At 35.7% G+C, this 14,783-nt stretch overlaps 1 protein-coding gene across 8 annotated transcripts in view; it reads right to left on the bottom strand.

Moving 5' to 3' along the window:
• Positions 1 to 521: 521 nt before the first annotated feature.
• The window catches only part of LOC117399536 (ETS translocation variant 1), a 28,683-nt gene continuing 14,421 nt past the window's right edge, over positions 522 to 14,783 (bottom strand). For 6 of the 8 annotated variants that reach the window (XM_059021991.1, XM_033998793.3, XM_033998794.3 and 3 more), the window contains 8 exons: positions 11,385 to 11,514; positions 10,293 to 10,481; positions 9,194 to 9,441; positions 4,721 to 4,789; positions 2,987 to 3,055; positions 2,318 to 2,487; positions 1,046 to 1,147; positions 523 to 792 (listed from right to left, as the gene is read on the bottom strand). In XM_059021991.1, the coding sequence (XP_058877974.1) occupies positions 571 to 792; positions 1,046 to 1,147; positions 2,318 to 2,487; positions 2,987 to 3,055; positions 4,721 to 4,789; positions 9,194 to 9,441; positions 10,293 to 10,481; positions 11,385 to 11,514 (1,199 nt within the window). In that variant the 3' untranslated portion in view covers positions 523 to 570. Of the gene's footprint in view, positions 793 to 1,045; positions 1,148 to 2,317; positions 2,488 to 2,986; positions 3,056 to 4,720; positions 4,790 to 9,193; positions 9,442 to 10,292; positions 10,482 to 11,384; positions 11,515 to 14,783 lie in introns of all 8 variants that reach the window. The other 2 variants (XM_033998796.3, XM_059021992.1) reach the window with 1 other exon arrangement.

Here is a 14,783-nt window from a genome sequence, read left to right as displayed (position 1 = left end):
TGGCGGAGGAGATGACACCAATGTATGTAAGTTTTGCCAAAAACCTACTACCAGTAAATGTGGCCTGAACTTTATGCCTTGGAGAGTATGACAGCATACTATCAGTTTTCCAAGTCTAACTTTAAAAGTGATTGCATCATCTCACCACCTAAAAATTACCATGAAGTAAAAGATAATTTGCAGGAAAAAAAAATTCAGATATGTACCTTCCCAATTAACATTGCAAACCCTTTCTTGCTCAACAATGACCTTGCCTTGAATATAGTCCATCTCCAAATGCCCTCCCCAAAAGCTTTGTCAGTATAAAGTAAAGCCACCACTCCCCTCTTTATTTATATTACAATTTCAGTCTTTATCAATAAAGTGCGCTATCTGTGGTAGATCTTGGGTGTAACTGAAAAGAAGGTCCCTCTGCATGACGTCAGAGATATACAAAAAATGACCAGGGTGAATCCTAATCCAGTCTTGATCCATGATCTATATATATATATATATATATATATATATATATATATATATATATATATATATATATGAAAGCATTTGAGGGCTAATTTGCCACATCAGTTATTAATACACATATCCTTCATTATAGGGGTGGGCATTACAATAGGCTCCTTCTTGCATGTAGGTCATGTTCTCATCGAAGTGGGACAGTGGGACTGTGTCTTCTTCATTGATGTGGCGCTCCAGATCTGTCTTCAGCACTGGCCGCTGATTGTCTGGAAATGCCATGGAGAAAAGCGCTTCTGGGTCACAAACAAACTTGTATACATATCTCTCCCCAGCTACCTAGAAAATACAAAAATATGCACTGGTTAAAATGTTCAGCAGTGAACTTTCTATGAGAGACAACAGTGGTATTATATCTGGTACACAATTGGTAGTTTTGAGATGCTAAAACAACTAGACAGACAGACTATAAACTACATCCAAGGCTTAATTTATTACATTTTGGAAAATAGTATGTTTTTAAAAGCATTACAGTAAAAGGTCACTTGCAGTTTCTGTATGAAGTGCATTGATATTGGAGAGCTTTCCTTACCTTTTGCATGATTCCCTTTTCATAGTAATAGCGAAGGGAGCGACTCAATTTATCATAGTTCATGGCTGGACGGTTTTTTTGAAGGCCCCAACGACGGGCCACCTGATGAAGATAAATATTGCTGGTTTTAAGACCAAAATTACAGAAATTGGATGGCACTAAAGACAGAGTAAACCCAACACATACATAAATAACCATTATGACTGTGTAATTTTTTTCACGTTTCAAGGTAGAATACAAACAAAGCAAGCCAGATACAGCAGAATAGTGTTTGTCAAGGTATGCATTAGTTAGTTGTGCTTACAATGTATATGACATTTACAGTACATAAGTTAAAGTTGCAAACACAGATTTAAAAAGCAAGGTTTACAATGTAAAAACAGTGATATCTGTGCATATGAGAAACTATAAGCCAATTACAGTGTACAGATATGTATGTATTTATTAAATAGGTTAAGTTACTATGGCTGTAAAATGTATTTGGTGTCCTTAGTACAAACGTTATGAACTCTAGTTTGGAACAGTGATTGATCAGAAGATGAACTCATCTTGCCTCATTTGAATGACATACAATGCCCAATGCACCCGAGACAGTGTTTAAACTAACATTTCTTATTCTTGGTTTTAAATTCAAATGCATATTAATGCAGAGAGCTGTCAGCTCTGTCCAGCCAGGATTTATTCATGTTTGCACTTGCACATAACATTTCCTTTGCTAATATGCACATTGCTCCTGTCTTGTCTTGTTTGAATCCAGGTTTAATGGCTAATTAAGGTAATCCCAGTATTAATCTGGTAAATCTGATTTGTACTGCTTTAATTAGAATGAAATCCTCTTTGCATGTATTTCTTAGAAAGCAATCCCATCTGTTTACATGAGTTACTTAAAGCAGCATTATTCTTGCACAGAAGAGGTAACTCTTGTCCTTTCTTTATTTACTCAAGTAGCAATAACAATGTCTTGCCCACTTTTAATGCAACAGAAAATGCTGACCACGTCTTTACACGTTGTCATTAAATATACATTCTGAAGGATTGTGAGAAGGCACCTGTCAACAGGATCAAGAGGAAACCTACAACAGTTTTACAGAAAGTTTTGTCAGACTACCAAAACAGAGAACATCACAGGTATTCACAAATTACAGAAGGTGCGCCTTAATTCCATTTTTTTGTTTGTGTTTTTTTTTTTTTTTTTTTTAATACAATGAACGGTACTACATTCCAATGTCAATCATAATCGTAGAACTGAAAATACTGATTTTAACATCCCACCTCTTCTGGCTCTATGAGTTTGAACTCCATGCCTCGACCTGTCCAGGCTATAAAGTGGGAGTTGGAAGGGTCGTCCAAGAGGGCTACCAGAAACTGCCAAAGCTGAAGGGAACCTCGCCGTTGGTACGTGGGTCCTTCACGGTATATGCCAGGTTCCTGTTTAATATCACCTAGGGCGAAACCGACACATTTCAGTTGGTCCTTATAAATCTGTTTTTTTAATGATGATGCAGACTTTCTGTAAAGCGCTTTGAGATACCATGATATGAAAGGTGCTATACAAATACAATAAATAAAATACACAAATAAAATAAACACACTTTTATTTATTTATTTTTTATCCACAACATTTTATTATTAAATCACCACATTCATTATTTGTTAATTGAACTGTTTTTATTTGTTATTTCAACCAATGCATTCTATTTTTAATAATGCTTTATATAAGTATGTGCGACATATATTTGTAACCTGTGATTTTTATAAGTTTGGATTAAAAAAACCATGACAAAAAGCAAGAATGTTTGTTACATTACACCGTTCAAAAATAAAAAAATAAAAAAACTCCAAAAGTTAAAATGTAGTATTCACTTTGACTAGTTAATGTACAATATGAATTAAATCCTAATAGTACTACTAATAATAATAATGAAACACACAACACCCCACCTTCAAACTTCTCAGGAACCACACATGTATCGTCATAGAAGTGCCTTGGTACTTTATCATACATACAACCTGTAGCAGAAAATGAAATACAAAAACAAATGTACTATACACATACATACTGAAAAACAGACCTCCTCCCCAGCTCCTATTAGCTTGGTCTTCAGTCATATTGCCATGTGGTTTGAATAGAATAAGGAAATCTGTTCTCTGAAGGCATTTAGGATTCTCCAGACAAGTTCAAAGTTAGGTATTTAGAGACAAAATGAGAACTCGATATTAGAACAACAGAACCCAGAACCACTCAAAATAATTGAAAACATTGTTAAATGTTTAGTGAAAAATTATTCAGAATGTCTGTTTGTATTGCCGATTGTGCGTTCAGCAAGTTAAGAATTTTATGAATCCGTAGTACTGTCCATGGTACTGTGGATACAATTGCTTTAAAAATGTATGCCTTTTATGGATTGGGTTTACTAAAGGACAACAACCTGAGCCTTCAACAGCGAATACAGTGCTAGTTTAACAGTAAAAAATAACATGTTGCAAAAAATATTCTTAAATTCCATAATCATATTATTAGAGGCAACACCATAAAATAGCACCTTAAAAACATTTACTTCAAATCCCACCTGGATTGTTCTTTGTGCCAAAACTATTAAGGCTGGGACGATGTCTAATTTTTCACTATCGATCTACCGTTTGCCAAAAAAGCAGATGCATCGATTTATTGACATTATGAAAGGGTTAAAAAAAAAAAAAAAAAAAAAAAACTTTTAGTAATAGATGTGGATTATTGTGTATCACTGCTAGTAACGTTTTAAAAACTATTATGCATATTAAAATTGATTACATCTGTTTATGCATATAGTAATTAAACATATTACATAATTTATTTATTTTGCCTTATTCTTGTTGATTTGTACAGGTTGGGAGTCGAAGCAAAATCCAGAAAATAAAGTTGGTTAAATAACAACAAGGCAGAGCAACAACCAACGATCTTCGCTGCTTTTCTTCATTTTTACTCCGGGGTAGTTCAGATGAATAAATACGGATTTTGTTTGTAGGGTGTCATCTCATTAAATGGTCACGCAGATTAGTTGTGTCACCGGAGTATCCCAAACATTACTTTACTTTACTCTCCTGTCGTCTTAATTTAGAAAATAATTGCCAAACACCGGAAGGCATTGTATTTGCAGCTTGGTCGATATAGTATTTAATTGTAGCACAACGCTCTTAACTTGCTCTGTTACTTTGAAGACTCCTGCCTGCACAGATTCAGTCCCATTAGTAAACACTCACAGGGGGCAGGGCAGAGGGGAGAAGGTAAGCTCAATCGCATGCAGATTCAGTGAATCAAACCTGAGGGGAGCAGAGAAGCTCTGTGCTTAATGCAAAACATACTTGCCAATTCCAACTTTAATAAAAAATAAAAATTTTCCTTGCTTAAACCCTTCACACAAAAACGATGCACAGGCTTGACTATGAATAGTTGTCAAAAGATAGAATTAATCAATAAATCGATGCATCGCCTTAGCCTTATTAAACACTGCTGAATTTAGAAATACTGAAAGAAACTTATGCTAAGACAGAAACGAGACACCAAATGGAGTTGGTCCATTCCAGGTTTTACTGGGTTTGATTAAACTGACAGTAAAATCAAATATTTTCACACAATGACTTTATTTTCACATTGAGCAAAGTGAATTAATACCAATAGCAGCTTACACAACTTACCTTCAGTTCTGTTGGAATGAGGCAGGAAACATTCTTGCCTCATGTAGATGGAATGACAGCTAGGCACTTCTAAAGAAAAGAAAATAAAACAGTAAAGGGATTGTCTGAAACTAACATGTATATACTAAACACACTACTAATATATCAAAAGTAAAGCAGTAAAGGGATTGTCTGAAACTAACATGTATATACTGAACACACTACTAATATATCAAAAGTAAAACAGTAAAGGGATTGTCTGAAACTAACATGTATATACTGAACACAATGCTAATCTAATCAAAAGTAAAACAGTAAAAAAAAAAAAAAAAAAAAACACACAACCTCCCTAAAACTAATTAGAATTTGTATCATTGTTGTGGATTAATAATAATAATAATGATAATAATAATGTTACATTGTAATTAGAAACTTTAACATCTGAATTCACACAAATAATGGATACAAGCTTTAATAATGTATGTACATGTATTTGTTGTACTTTCTGCTGAACCCTTTAGACATTAAAATTACATTTAACAAGAATATGATGCTTATTACATTAAATACATAAAACCTTACCAGATAAAAATGATCACATGGCCTCAAGGCCATCAATTTTACCATAGAAACCACAATTAGTTCAAAATGTATTTGAATTACAATTCGTTTATTGTTGTGCCATTGGACATTAGCCTTAAATCAAACCTCCTCCAATGATGAGTTTATGGAGAAATCCTCCCGAGTTATATGGTAGGCAAGATAAACCATGTGCATAAAAAACAGAATACAATACCTAGATAAAGCTACTATAATTTATTTGTACATGCAAGTCCTGTAACAGTGGTGGTGTGCAAACAGAATAATCATTCTCCAACTAGTTTGTATACAGGTAGAGAATATCGCCAACGCCTTTGATTTAGTAAACAACTGAATACGTGTTAAAATTGTTGACATTATTTAAAAAAAGTATCATTGATACCCAACCACTTGGTTTGCAAAAAACAGAAGCCACACTTGAAAGTGTCACAGGTTTGGTAAGACATCATTCATAGGTGTACGGCAGGGGCCTGAACTGTTTATGAGCTGCATGTACTAGAACAAGATTAAATGTTACGTCACTTCTGAGGGCCTTGCATTTTATATATGGCTCCTAGCAGGAGTGCAGTACTGTGGGTATCAATGCACAATTTCGGTTTATTGAGGAGATGTTTGTTTCTCAACTTGGAGAAGGTTACATGAGCTGGAGTTCATGACATGCATAAGTAAATGTACTGTACATTCCAACATAATTAGAACATGGTTTGGTTCTAGTTATCCTCCTGAAAGCTTTGAGGTAAAACTTTAACAAACAGGATATATTATTACAAAATGGTATTCTGTTTTTCTCAAATTATTCATCCCTATCATAATAGGTCAGACTCTAATCTAATTGTAAAAACATTTCCAAAGTGATTATTCAATAAAATGACTAACACAGTTAATTAGGAGCCATAAACATTGCTCTGAACTTCATCAAAGTAATGACTGGCCCAAGGAAATTACTGCTAATTAAATTGCCTCCTGCATAAATTTCTACCTGATATAATACAAAGTAAATAAATGAGGTTTAGCATTTACAGTAATAAATTACACTAAATGCTCAATTTTCCCAGACTTTGCACTGCAACTTTACATGGCATCACTGTATACAGCTTGCTATGAAATTAATTCTGTTTTCCATTTTGCAGGTTTAATCGAGTAAAGATCTCTTTAGATTTTAATCCGCAATCAGACAAATATGTTGAAAAACCAAAAGTGAATTTAAAAACTTTTAATTGTAATTCTACTTCAGATGAGCCAAACATCTGAACTTTTTAAAAAGGCCATAATTCATGTTATGCGTGTGCTGTACTTGAACTCCAGTGTCTAAAACCATGAGCATTGTTCTTTCTTCAAACCATGCCAGATTTTACTTCTGAAAATTTGACTCCTTCTGTGAGACAAAACACTTGCCGAATATGCATTTGAACGGAAGTTAGACTGAATCCCTCAATTTATCTTCATTTGGTGAATGGACGGTCTCATTTGGTTATTATACACTAGGAAACACAGGAAGGCAGTGTTAAGGTTTCATGTTACAAAAAGCAGACCCACTGCTGCTGAGCACTTTATCAAAATAATCTGTCAAGGAAGCAGCTGTGCAACAGCTACATTCTATCCTAACTGGGGAATCAAGTCCTCCCTCTGCCACCATTTTATGAATGGAAACACAAAGCGGCTGTTGCTTCATTCATGCCAGAGCTGTGCTTGCAGTCCTAGGCCTCGCAGGACCAATTACTCTGCAGTAGGGCTGACGTGGATGGTCTAAAGCAGCTTTCTCCCTTACAGGATTATGGATGTGACCCGTGTTCATTTGACCCTCTACAATGTAAATCCAGATCTTTGTACCAACAATCCTCAAATGAAATCAAGATTCAGTCCTCCCATGGGCATGTCCATTGCAACATTAAGGTTTTATAGGGACTGACACAGATTTAATCCACAGCTTGTGAGGCTGGAGTTAAAAAATAATGATGTAAGAGGGGTGGCTAAGCATTGTATCATATGTGATACAGAAATGGGTATTACAGGGTTAGGAAAAACATATGCAACCTACTGTACTGCTTCAGGTGCTTAGCCAGCTGATTTTAAATAGACATAAATTGCCTCAGTGAAATAGATTGGATCAGACCAAAGCAAAATATATACAATTATTGAAAACTAGAAATTCTTTCTTTAAGGTTTGATGTTGTTTCTCTTTTAGTGGGATATACGTTAGTTATTTTACTATACTAATATGTATATAGTATTGTTTTCTTGTTTAACCAAGTCAAAACACCCACTAGATTGACTCAGCCAGTTAAGACAGCTGTGCTTTATTCCATACGATTAAACAAAACCTATTAGGGGACTGAACCATAAAGTAGGGTAAAGCTAAGGTAGTGACAGGTAAGCGAGCTGCACATATAACTGAAGATAATCCAAGTACAGAGCTACACACTACACTCCTCAAAACTTTTTAACACTTGTCTTTAAACAAAATACTGTAGCCTTACTAAGCCGTATACCTGTGTGTGAATAGTAGTGCTTAAAGCCGCCAAAAAAAAAGAAGAATGTAATTATTCTGTTTCTAAAAATATTTCTATAAATACTTTAGCTACATGTTAGTACATGGGTTACAGTAGAATAAAGGTAAGTACTAGTATCACAAAAAAACACAGAAATAATTCTGCAAGAGAGACCAGGTTTTTACTCATACATAATTGAAATGACTGTAGCTTAAATGTAGTTTCACACAAATCCCACATGAATTTACAGTTAAATCATTAGTTATACGGCTTAAAGACATGTACAGTGGCCTTGGCCTTAACAGTAGCCTCGGGTACCTGGCCTCAGAAGGACTTCAAGGACAGAGAGTTTCACAATTATTGCGTGTGATTGCTAAATGTATTTGTTTTCTTCTTGTTTATAGCAAAAATAAATAAATAAATAATAATGTTTCCATAAGACAGTTTAAAATTATTTGAATTAGATGAAAATTACATGTGTATCTGTCACAAAGACGGCCGGAGTGGGTGGCGTCAGACCAGATCCAGGAAATAAAACGACAGAGACTTGGGGTTTTGGTGAATTTAATAATTAACAGACAGAAAATAAAAAGGTTGTAAACATACAAAAACACAGGGCACGGCACTCTACGCCAAAATAAAATAGACAAACAAAACGTACTAAACACTTAACAAACGGTGCACGGAGAGACAAACAAACACGGTGAGTACAAACACTTATAGATTATTTCACTTTACTTTAACGTTTCTCCTTCTCTTTCTCACCCGTTCTCCACTCTCGAACACCCAACCCCGAGTGAGTGCTACGTGTCTCTATATATACTGTTGTGCTGGGATACAATTACTAATTCATTATTCACTTGAATCCCAGCACGTGAATTAATTACGTGCAACCCCGTGCTCACATATTATTACATACTTTAAATGCACGTGCAGTGATGTGCAATCCCGTGCCTAAATACAAATATACAATTTAAATCACACATGAAACACAGACCCGTTTATATCCCGTGTACCAATCTCTATACACCAACATTTAACACACCACAAGCAACATACAACACATAACACACAAATGCACACAGGGGCGGGGCACATTGCCACAGTATCCCTTTTAATACATTACTTTTTAAAATAAAAATAACTGGGTGCTTGATTTTGTCTTATAAAATCTTGACACCGATCCTGGCCCTGACACTGGCCTCAACCTAAAAGGCCTCTGCCTCAGTTTGGCCTGGATGATTCTATCCTCATCCTCATCCTCATCCTTGACTGCTGTTTATGGCTTTGGCCTCTGCCTCATAGGTCCCTCGTCTTGAATTTAAGTACAGCAACACTTTTTAATTTGTTTTAATTTCACATCAGGATAAAAAGGTTACAATTGTAAGAATTGTGTATTACAAACCTGAGTCATACATGAAATCCCTCGGCTCCTGTTTGATAATCATTGATGGAGGGTAATTTTGACTGGCTGGACCCCCAACCATGGCAGCATGCTCATATACGGGATCAGGGTACTCCTGTTTGAAGGCCTGTGGTGGGTATGGGATGTTAGGCTCTGACATTTGCCTGTGGTACATTGGCCGACCATCTCTGGACATTGCAGAGGGAGTGGGAAATGAATGGCATGGCTCTGACAACTGTCGTCGAAATCTGTAAGAGAAAGGGCAACATTTAATTTACTGTGTAAGTATATATACAGGGCAGCAGTGTGGAGTAGTGGTTAGGGCTCTGGACTCTTGACCGGAGTGTCGTGGGTTCAATCCCAGGTGGGGGACACTGCTGTTGTACCTTTGAGCAAGGTACTTTACCTGGATTGCGCCGGTAAAAACCCAACTGTATAAATGGGTAATTGTATGTAAAAAAAAATGTGATATCTTGTAACAATTGTAAGTCGCCCTGGATAAGGGCCTCTACTAAAAAAAAAAAAATAATAATAATAATAATAATAATAATAATAATAATAATAATAATAATATATGTAACATGCATTTTAAAGTGAAAGTGTTGTTTGGGAAATAAGTCAGCTCAAAAAGTATTTGTGTGTTTTATGAGCAGAAAGTTGGCCTATAAGTCATACTTTAAACAGGTTCAGAGTACAGAATTTATATAAGCTTCATTAAAACATCCAAATGCCACAATATCATCATGATTTATGGTGTCACATTTAAATTACTGGCCGGGGCCAAAATAAATCACAGGGCCAATGGCATTTTTCAAACAAACAAAGCTTCTTTATGCTGGTATTGTCCATTTCCAACAAGTGCAGGATCATACACCTCCTGGCTATCTTACTGGCTATCTTACCTCCTGGCTATCTTACTACTACCATATAAAAGTAGCTTGACATTCTTATTCTATTTCTATCATTAGAAAAAGAAAGGAAGACATCATGTAGACTTTCACTGTTTTACTGTGGTCATGGTGCTTCACAAATCGGCAAGCAACAACTGACAGCAACACATAACAACTTCCATTGATTATTTTCTCATTCATTTCCTCACCTGTGGTCCATTGAGAAAGAGTTGTCAGGTATTTGCTGGGGCGGTGGAAGGTGAGGATAGGTCCTGTCTGGTTTGGGAGTTGGTGCTGGATTAGGTGAAGCATGGTGCAGAGGGGACACTGGCGTGCTGCAGGATGGTGTTGGTGAACAGGAAGGCTTCATTCCCATTTGTGGCTTCTGAGCATAGGCACTGTGATCGATAAGCAGCAAATTCAAAGAGATCATTATGCTTTATGTAACATTATGTATTAGAATAGTCTGTTGAATGACAGGAGGATGAAAGAAGACGGTATGATTGACAGGATGTAACTCACAATAGCCCTGTGCTAAGTTGTCAGTTTCTGAAATCCCTTGTTTAGGTATAGTACTGAAATTATCAGGTGCCAGGGGTTTGAACAGTCAGGTGCCTGCTAAATCTACACTTTCACACCAGAGTCTAGATTTAGTAATAGGAGTTTTTATTACATGAACAGAAATGCAAAAAACTACCAAATGTTTCTGTCTCCCACTTACTTAACAGTCATTAAAGAAAAGAGATCCAACGCAGAAGGTCTTGTTTCAATGTAATTGTTTGGACGCAGACATATTAAGAACAAGCACATGGTGTAAATGAGAAGCTGTGCTGGTTTCCCACGAGATGATCAGACTGATGGTGTTAGAAAATGTCTGAATCTTCAACTAAGGAATGAGATGAAATGCTATTGAACTGTGAAAGTAACACATGTTTATCTAATCTTTAAAGGTAATTTGATACTTAATTAGTTATTAAATGGAAGTGATTTGCACACAGAAATAAATCAACTATTTCTAAAACTAACAGTCTGTTTCAAAGTACTTTTTTGAACTCTGTCCACACTTTCAGGATGACCCTTTTGAATCAAATAAAATTTTAATAAGCAAAGCTTTTATTTTTTCATTATTATGGTTAACCTTTAAATAGTATTTTTCTGTCAAGCATGGCTAAGATACATTCAGGGGCTTCTTATGCACATATTTTTTATGTTTAAAAAAGGCCTTTTTATAAAGTGTACACAAATCATTGTACACTATTTCCAGTTACATACAGTACAGCAGGTAGTCCATGTTTTCTTACCTGACATTACACAGGCACTTCTCCCCATAACTGAACTGGAAAGGCTGTTCTTGACTGCAAGTGGAGCTTAACTCCGAGCAAGGACTCTGGGGTTCCTTTTTGATTTTCAGCGGGAGACTGTGGAAAGCCACTGCAGATGGAAAAACAAAATGATTAGGGAAGTCAGCATAAAATGTATTCAGTAAATACAGATCCAATGTGCAGTGCAGTGCTCCCCCCATTACTTTACAACTCAATAATTCATGAACTCTTTGAATGCACAGTTAGGCCATGTTGACAGGTAATCTTTACTTATCATGCAAGAACCATTCATTACTTCACTACCCTCAATATATTTATTTATATATATATATATATATATATATATATATATATATATATATATATATATATATATATATAATAATGTTCAAGCCAGATGATAAAATAACACTGTTAAAGAAATCAGCAACTTTGGATTTCAGAATAAGAAGTAGGGGGTACTTAAATAGTGGAGGAATTATAAAAAGCACTATATAACAACCTGAACCAAAACCAAAAGAAATACTTTTTTGTATGTTTATTTTATTATTACTATATATACCACCACTGAGTGTTTTATACTCGTTAATGTCACTAACCTTTTATTTGCATATTTTAAAGAAACCATCTACTGTGTTAATTAAAAGTAACATGTATATTATCTTTATACTCTAGACACTTTTTGAATTCTCATTAAATAATACCAAGTTCTCCAAGGGAAGAGCTCACCAGCACATATCAAAGCACCACATTAATCTGTGCAATTTACTGTACCTTCCCACATGGACCCAGCGCATGTAAAAGGCTGTTAAGTACTAAATGATTCCTGATGAAATCCCCATCATCTGGAGTCATGATCAACACTAATTAAATTACCTATGCTGAACACGGCTGCTTTTATTGTTAAGTGTTTCAGCCTGTTAACTTCTGGTGCGCCCCAGGTGTCAAGTAAACACTGCTGGGGCGTGGATTGTTTCTTGTTTTATTTCTTTCTTAAAAGATGTTTTAATCTGTTCAATATGAAGGCATACGCAACAAGCAACATGGCAGATACACTACAATAACTAAAGCTACATTTCCACTTACAGTACATGTTTCTCTACCGAAATGTCTCACTTCCATGTAATGCTTGCTGTAGATATAGTTTTCAGTGTTGTCTATGGCTGGAACGTCATGTCTGCTGATAGCACATGACCACACACAACTAATCAGTGCTGCACTTGTATTCAAATATAAGAATTATTGAGAGTTGGCAGTTTTAAGTGCAGTTTTCATGGAATATGATTGCTGACCAATCCCTCACTTTTTTGTGAATTCTGAAACAAATAAGGACACACACACACACACACACACACACACACACAGAGTCATCCTATCTCCCCTTTAACTTTCACTCTGCAGAAACCTTGCAAGATTCAGAGCTAAGAAGAGAAAAGAACCCATCACAAACAAGTGTTCTGGTTGACAGTTTTTCACATTAAAATTTAAAGGTCAACCCATCTTGTCAGCAGCATTCTGATTGTTTATAAACCCTTCAAATTAAAAATAATCACAAGATCTAGTTAGCAACAGCACAGATTGGACCAATATGTCACTCTATGAGCTCAATTACTGTCTTGCACGCTAAGCTGATATCATAGATACTCTACGGTTATACATTATCTTAAAAGTTGCTGCAGCACCTGCGTATTGTAAAATTATGAAGGAATTACACTAAAGAAGATGAGCACATAAACAGAATGTCTATGTTTGCTAATTGTATGTTAAAGGCTAAAGTAAAAACAAATCCGTTTTTAGCAGGAAAAAGTCTGTAATGCAATTTAGCAATGATTGGGTTTTATGAGACCCCAGCTGCCACTTACAGGCAAGTCCGGTAATATGTACAGTACCAGGACATGTACTCATATAGAACAATCAGTTCCCCTTTAAATGAATCTTCCCTAATAACTGGAGTAGACACTTCAGATACATCACAGGCCCTCAAAGGCTCCTTCCAGTACAGTTACCCCAGTTAAAGTACTCCCTGAAGCCATTACTGTACTTAATCTCAACTATCAGATCAGAGAACTTCCTCTGAGCCATTAATCCATGTTTACAGTACCTCAAAATGGCAATGAATTAAATCTGCAATAGACTGTTCAAGTCACTGCTTAATGAAAACCTTAACAGAAGTGTTGGGATTGTACTGTAAAGTGCAAAACCATAGGATACTATAGTCACATCATATACTGTATGGTTACCTGTTCTTTTTCTATTGTAACTGATACAATGCTGGTGTAATTAGGTTAAATTACATAGATTTTCCCCTGTGACGTCACATCCTTAAATATTTTTTTATTAAATATATGATGGTGGTGTATATTAAAAATGACAAAAGTTTAGGATTTGAAAAACGAGTTCCTGTCTGGTTAAAATTCTATAAATACAATGAAGTCCCTTGCTGTAGCTACTGTGTCAGCTAGTCAAAACTGAAACTTTAGGAAAACATTTACTTACAAATATGTTTAAGTAAAATAAAATAAATAAGAATATTAAGTTAAATAATAAAATAATTCACCAATATTATGGCAAGCTGTGGCAGTGCCCCGCCCCTGTGTGCATGTGTGTGTTATGTGTTGTATGTTGCGTGTGTTAATGTTGGTGTATAGAGATTGGTACACGGAATATAAACAGGTCTGTGTTTCACGTGTGATTTAAATTGTATATTTGTATTTAGGCACGGGATTGCACATCACTGCACGTGCATTTAAAGTATAGTATGTGAGCACGGGGTTGCACAGAATTAATTCACGTGCTGGGATTCAAGTGAATAATTAATTAGTAATTGAATCCCAGCACAACAGTATATATAGATGCACATTTCTTTCACTCGGGGTTGGGTGTTCGAGAGTGGAGAACGGGAGAGAGAGAGAGGAGTTAAAATAAGTAAAAGAAAAGTAAATATAAGTGTTGTACTCACCGTGTTTGTTTGTCTCCGTGCACCGTTTGTTAAGTGTTAGTTCGTTTTGTTTGTCTATTTATTTTGGCGTAAGTGCCATGTCCTGTTTTGTGTTTGTGTTTTTATTTTCTGTTCTGTTTATTAAATGCTGAGCGAAACCAATCGCTCAGCTCCACCAAACCACACCTCTCTGTCGTTTTATTTCCTGCTTCTGGTCTGACGCCACCCACTCCGGCCGTCTTTGTGACACAAGCCCATGATGATCAAACTTTTGTAAATCAGGACAGACCCATCACTACACAAATCTGAAAAGGATGACTTATCAATGTAGTAAACCTACCAGTTTCACAGAGTGAATAGTTGTTTCTCTTTGAACCTAAAAAGAACATTTGATGCAAACACTGACCTACTAATCGATGAATCAATCAGTTGTCTGATTT

The sequence above is a fragment of the Acipenser ruthenus genome, chromosome 4 (assembly GCF_902713425.1).
Source record: "Acipenser ruthenus chromosome 4, fAciRut3.2 maternal haplotype, whole genome shotgun sequence".
Taxonomy (NCBI): Eukaryota; Metazoa; Chordata; class Actinopteri; order Acipenseriformes; family Acipenseridae; genus Acipenser; species Acipenser ruthenus.
Note: the sequence above shows the minus strand (reverse complement) of the source record. Positions and strands in the feature narration are given on the sequence as shown.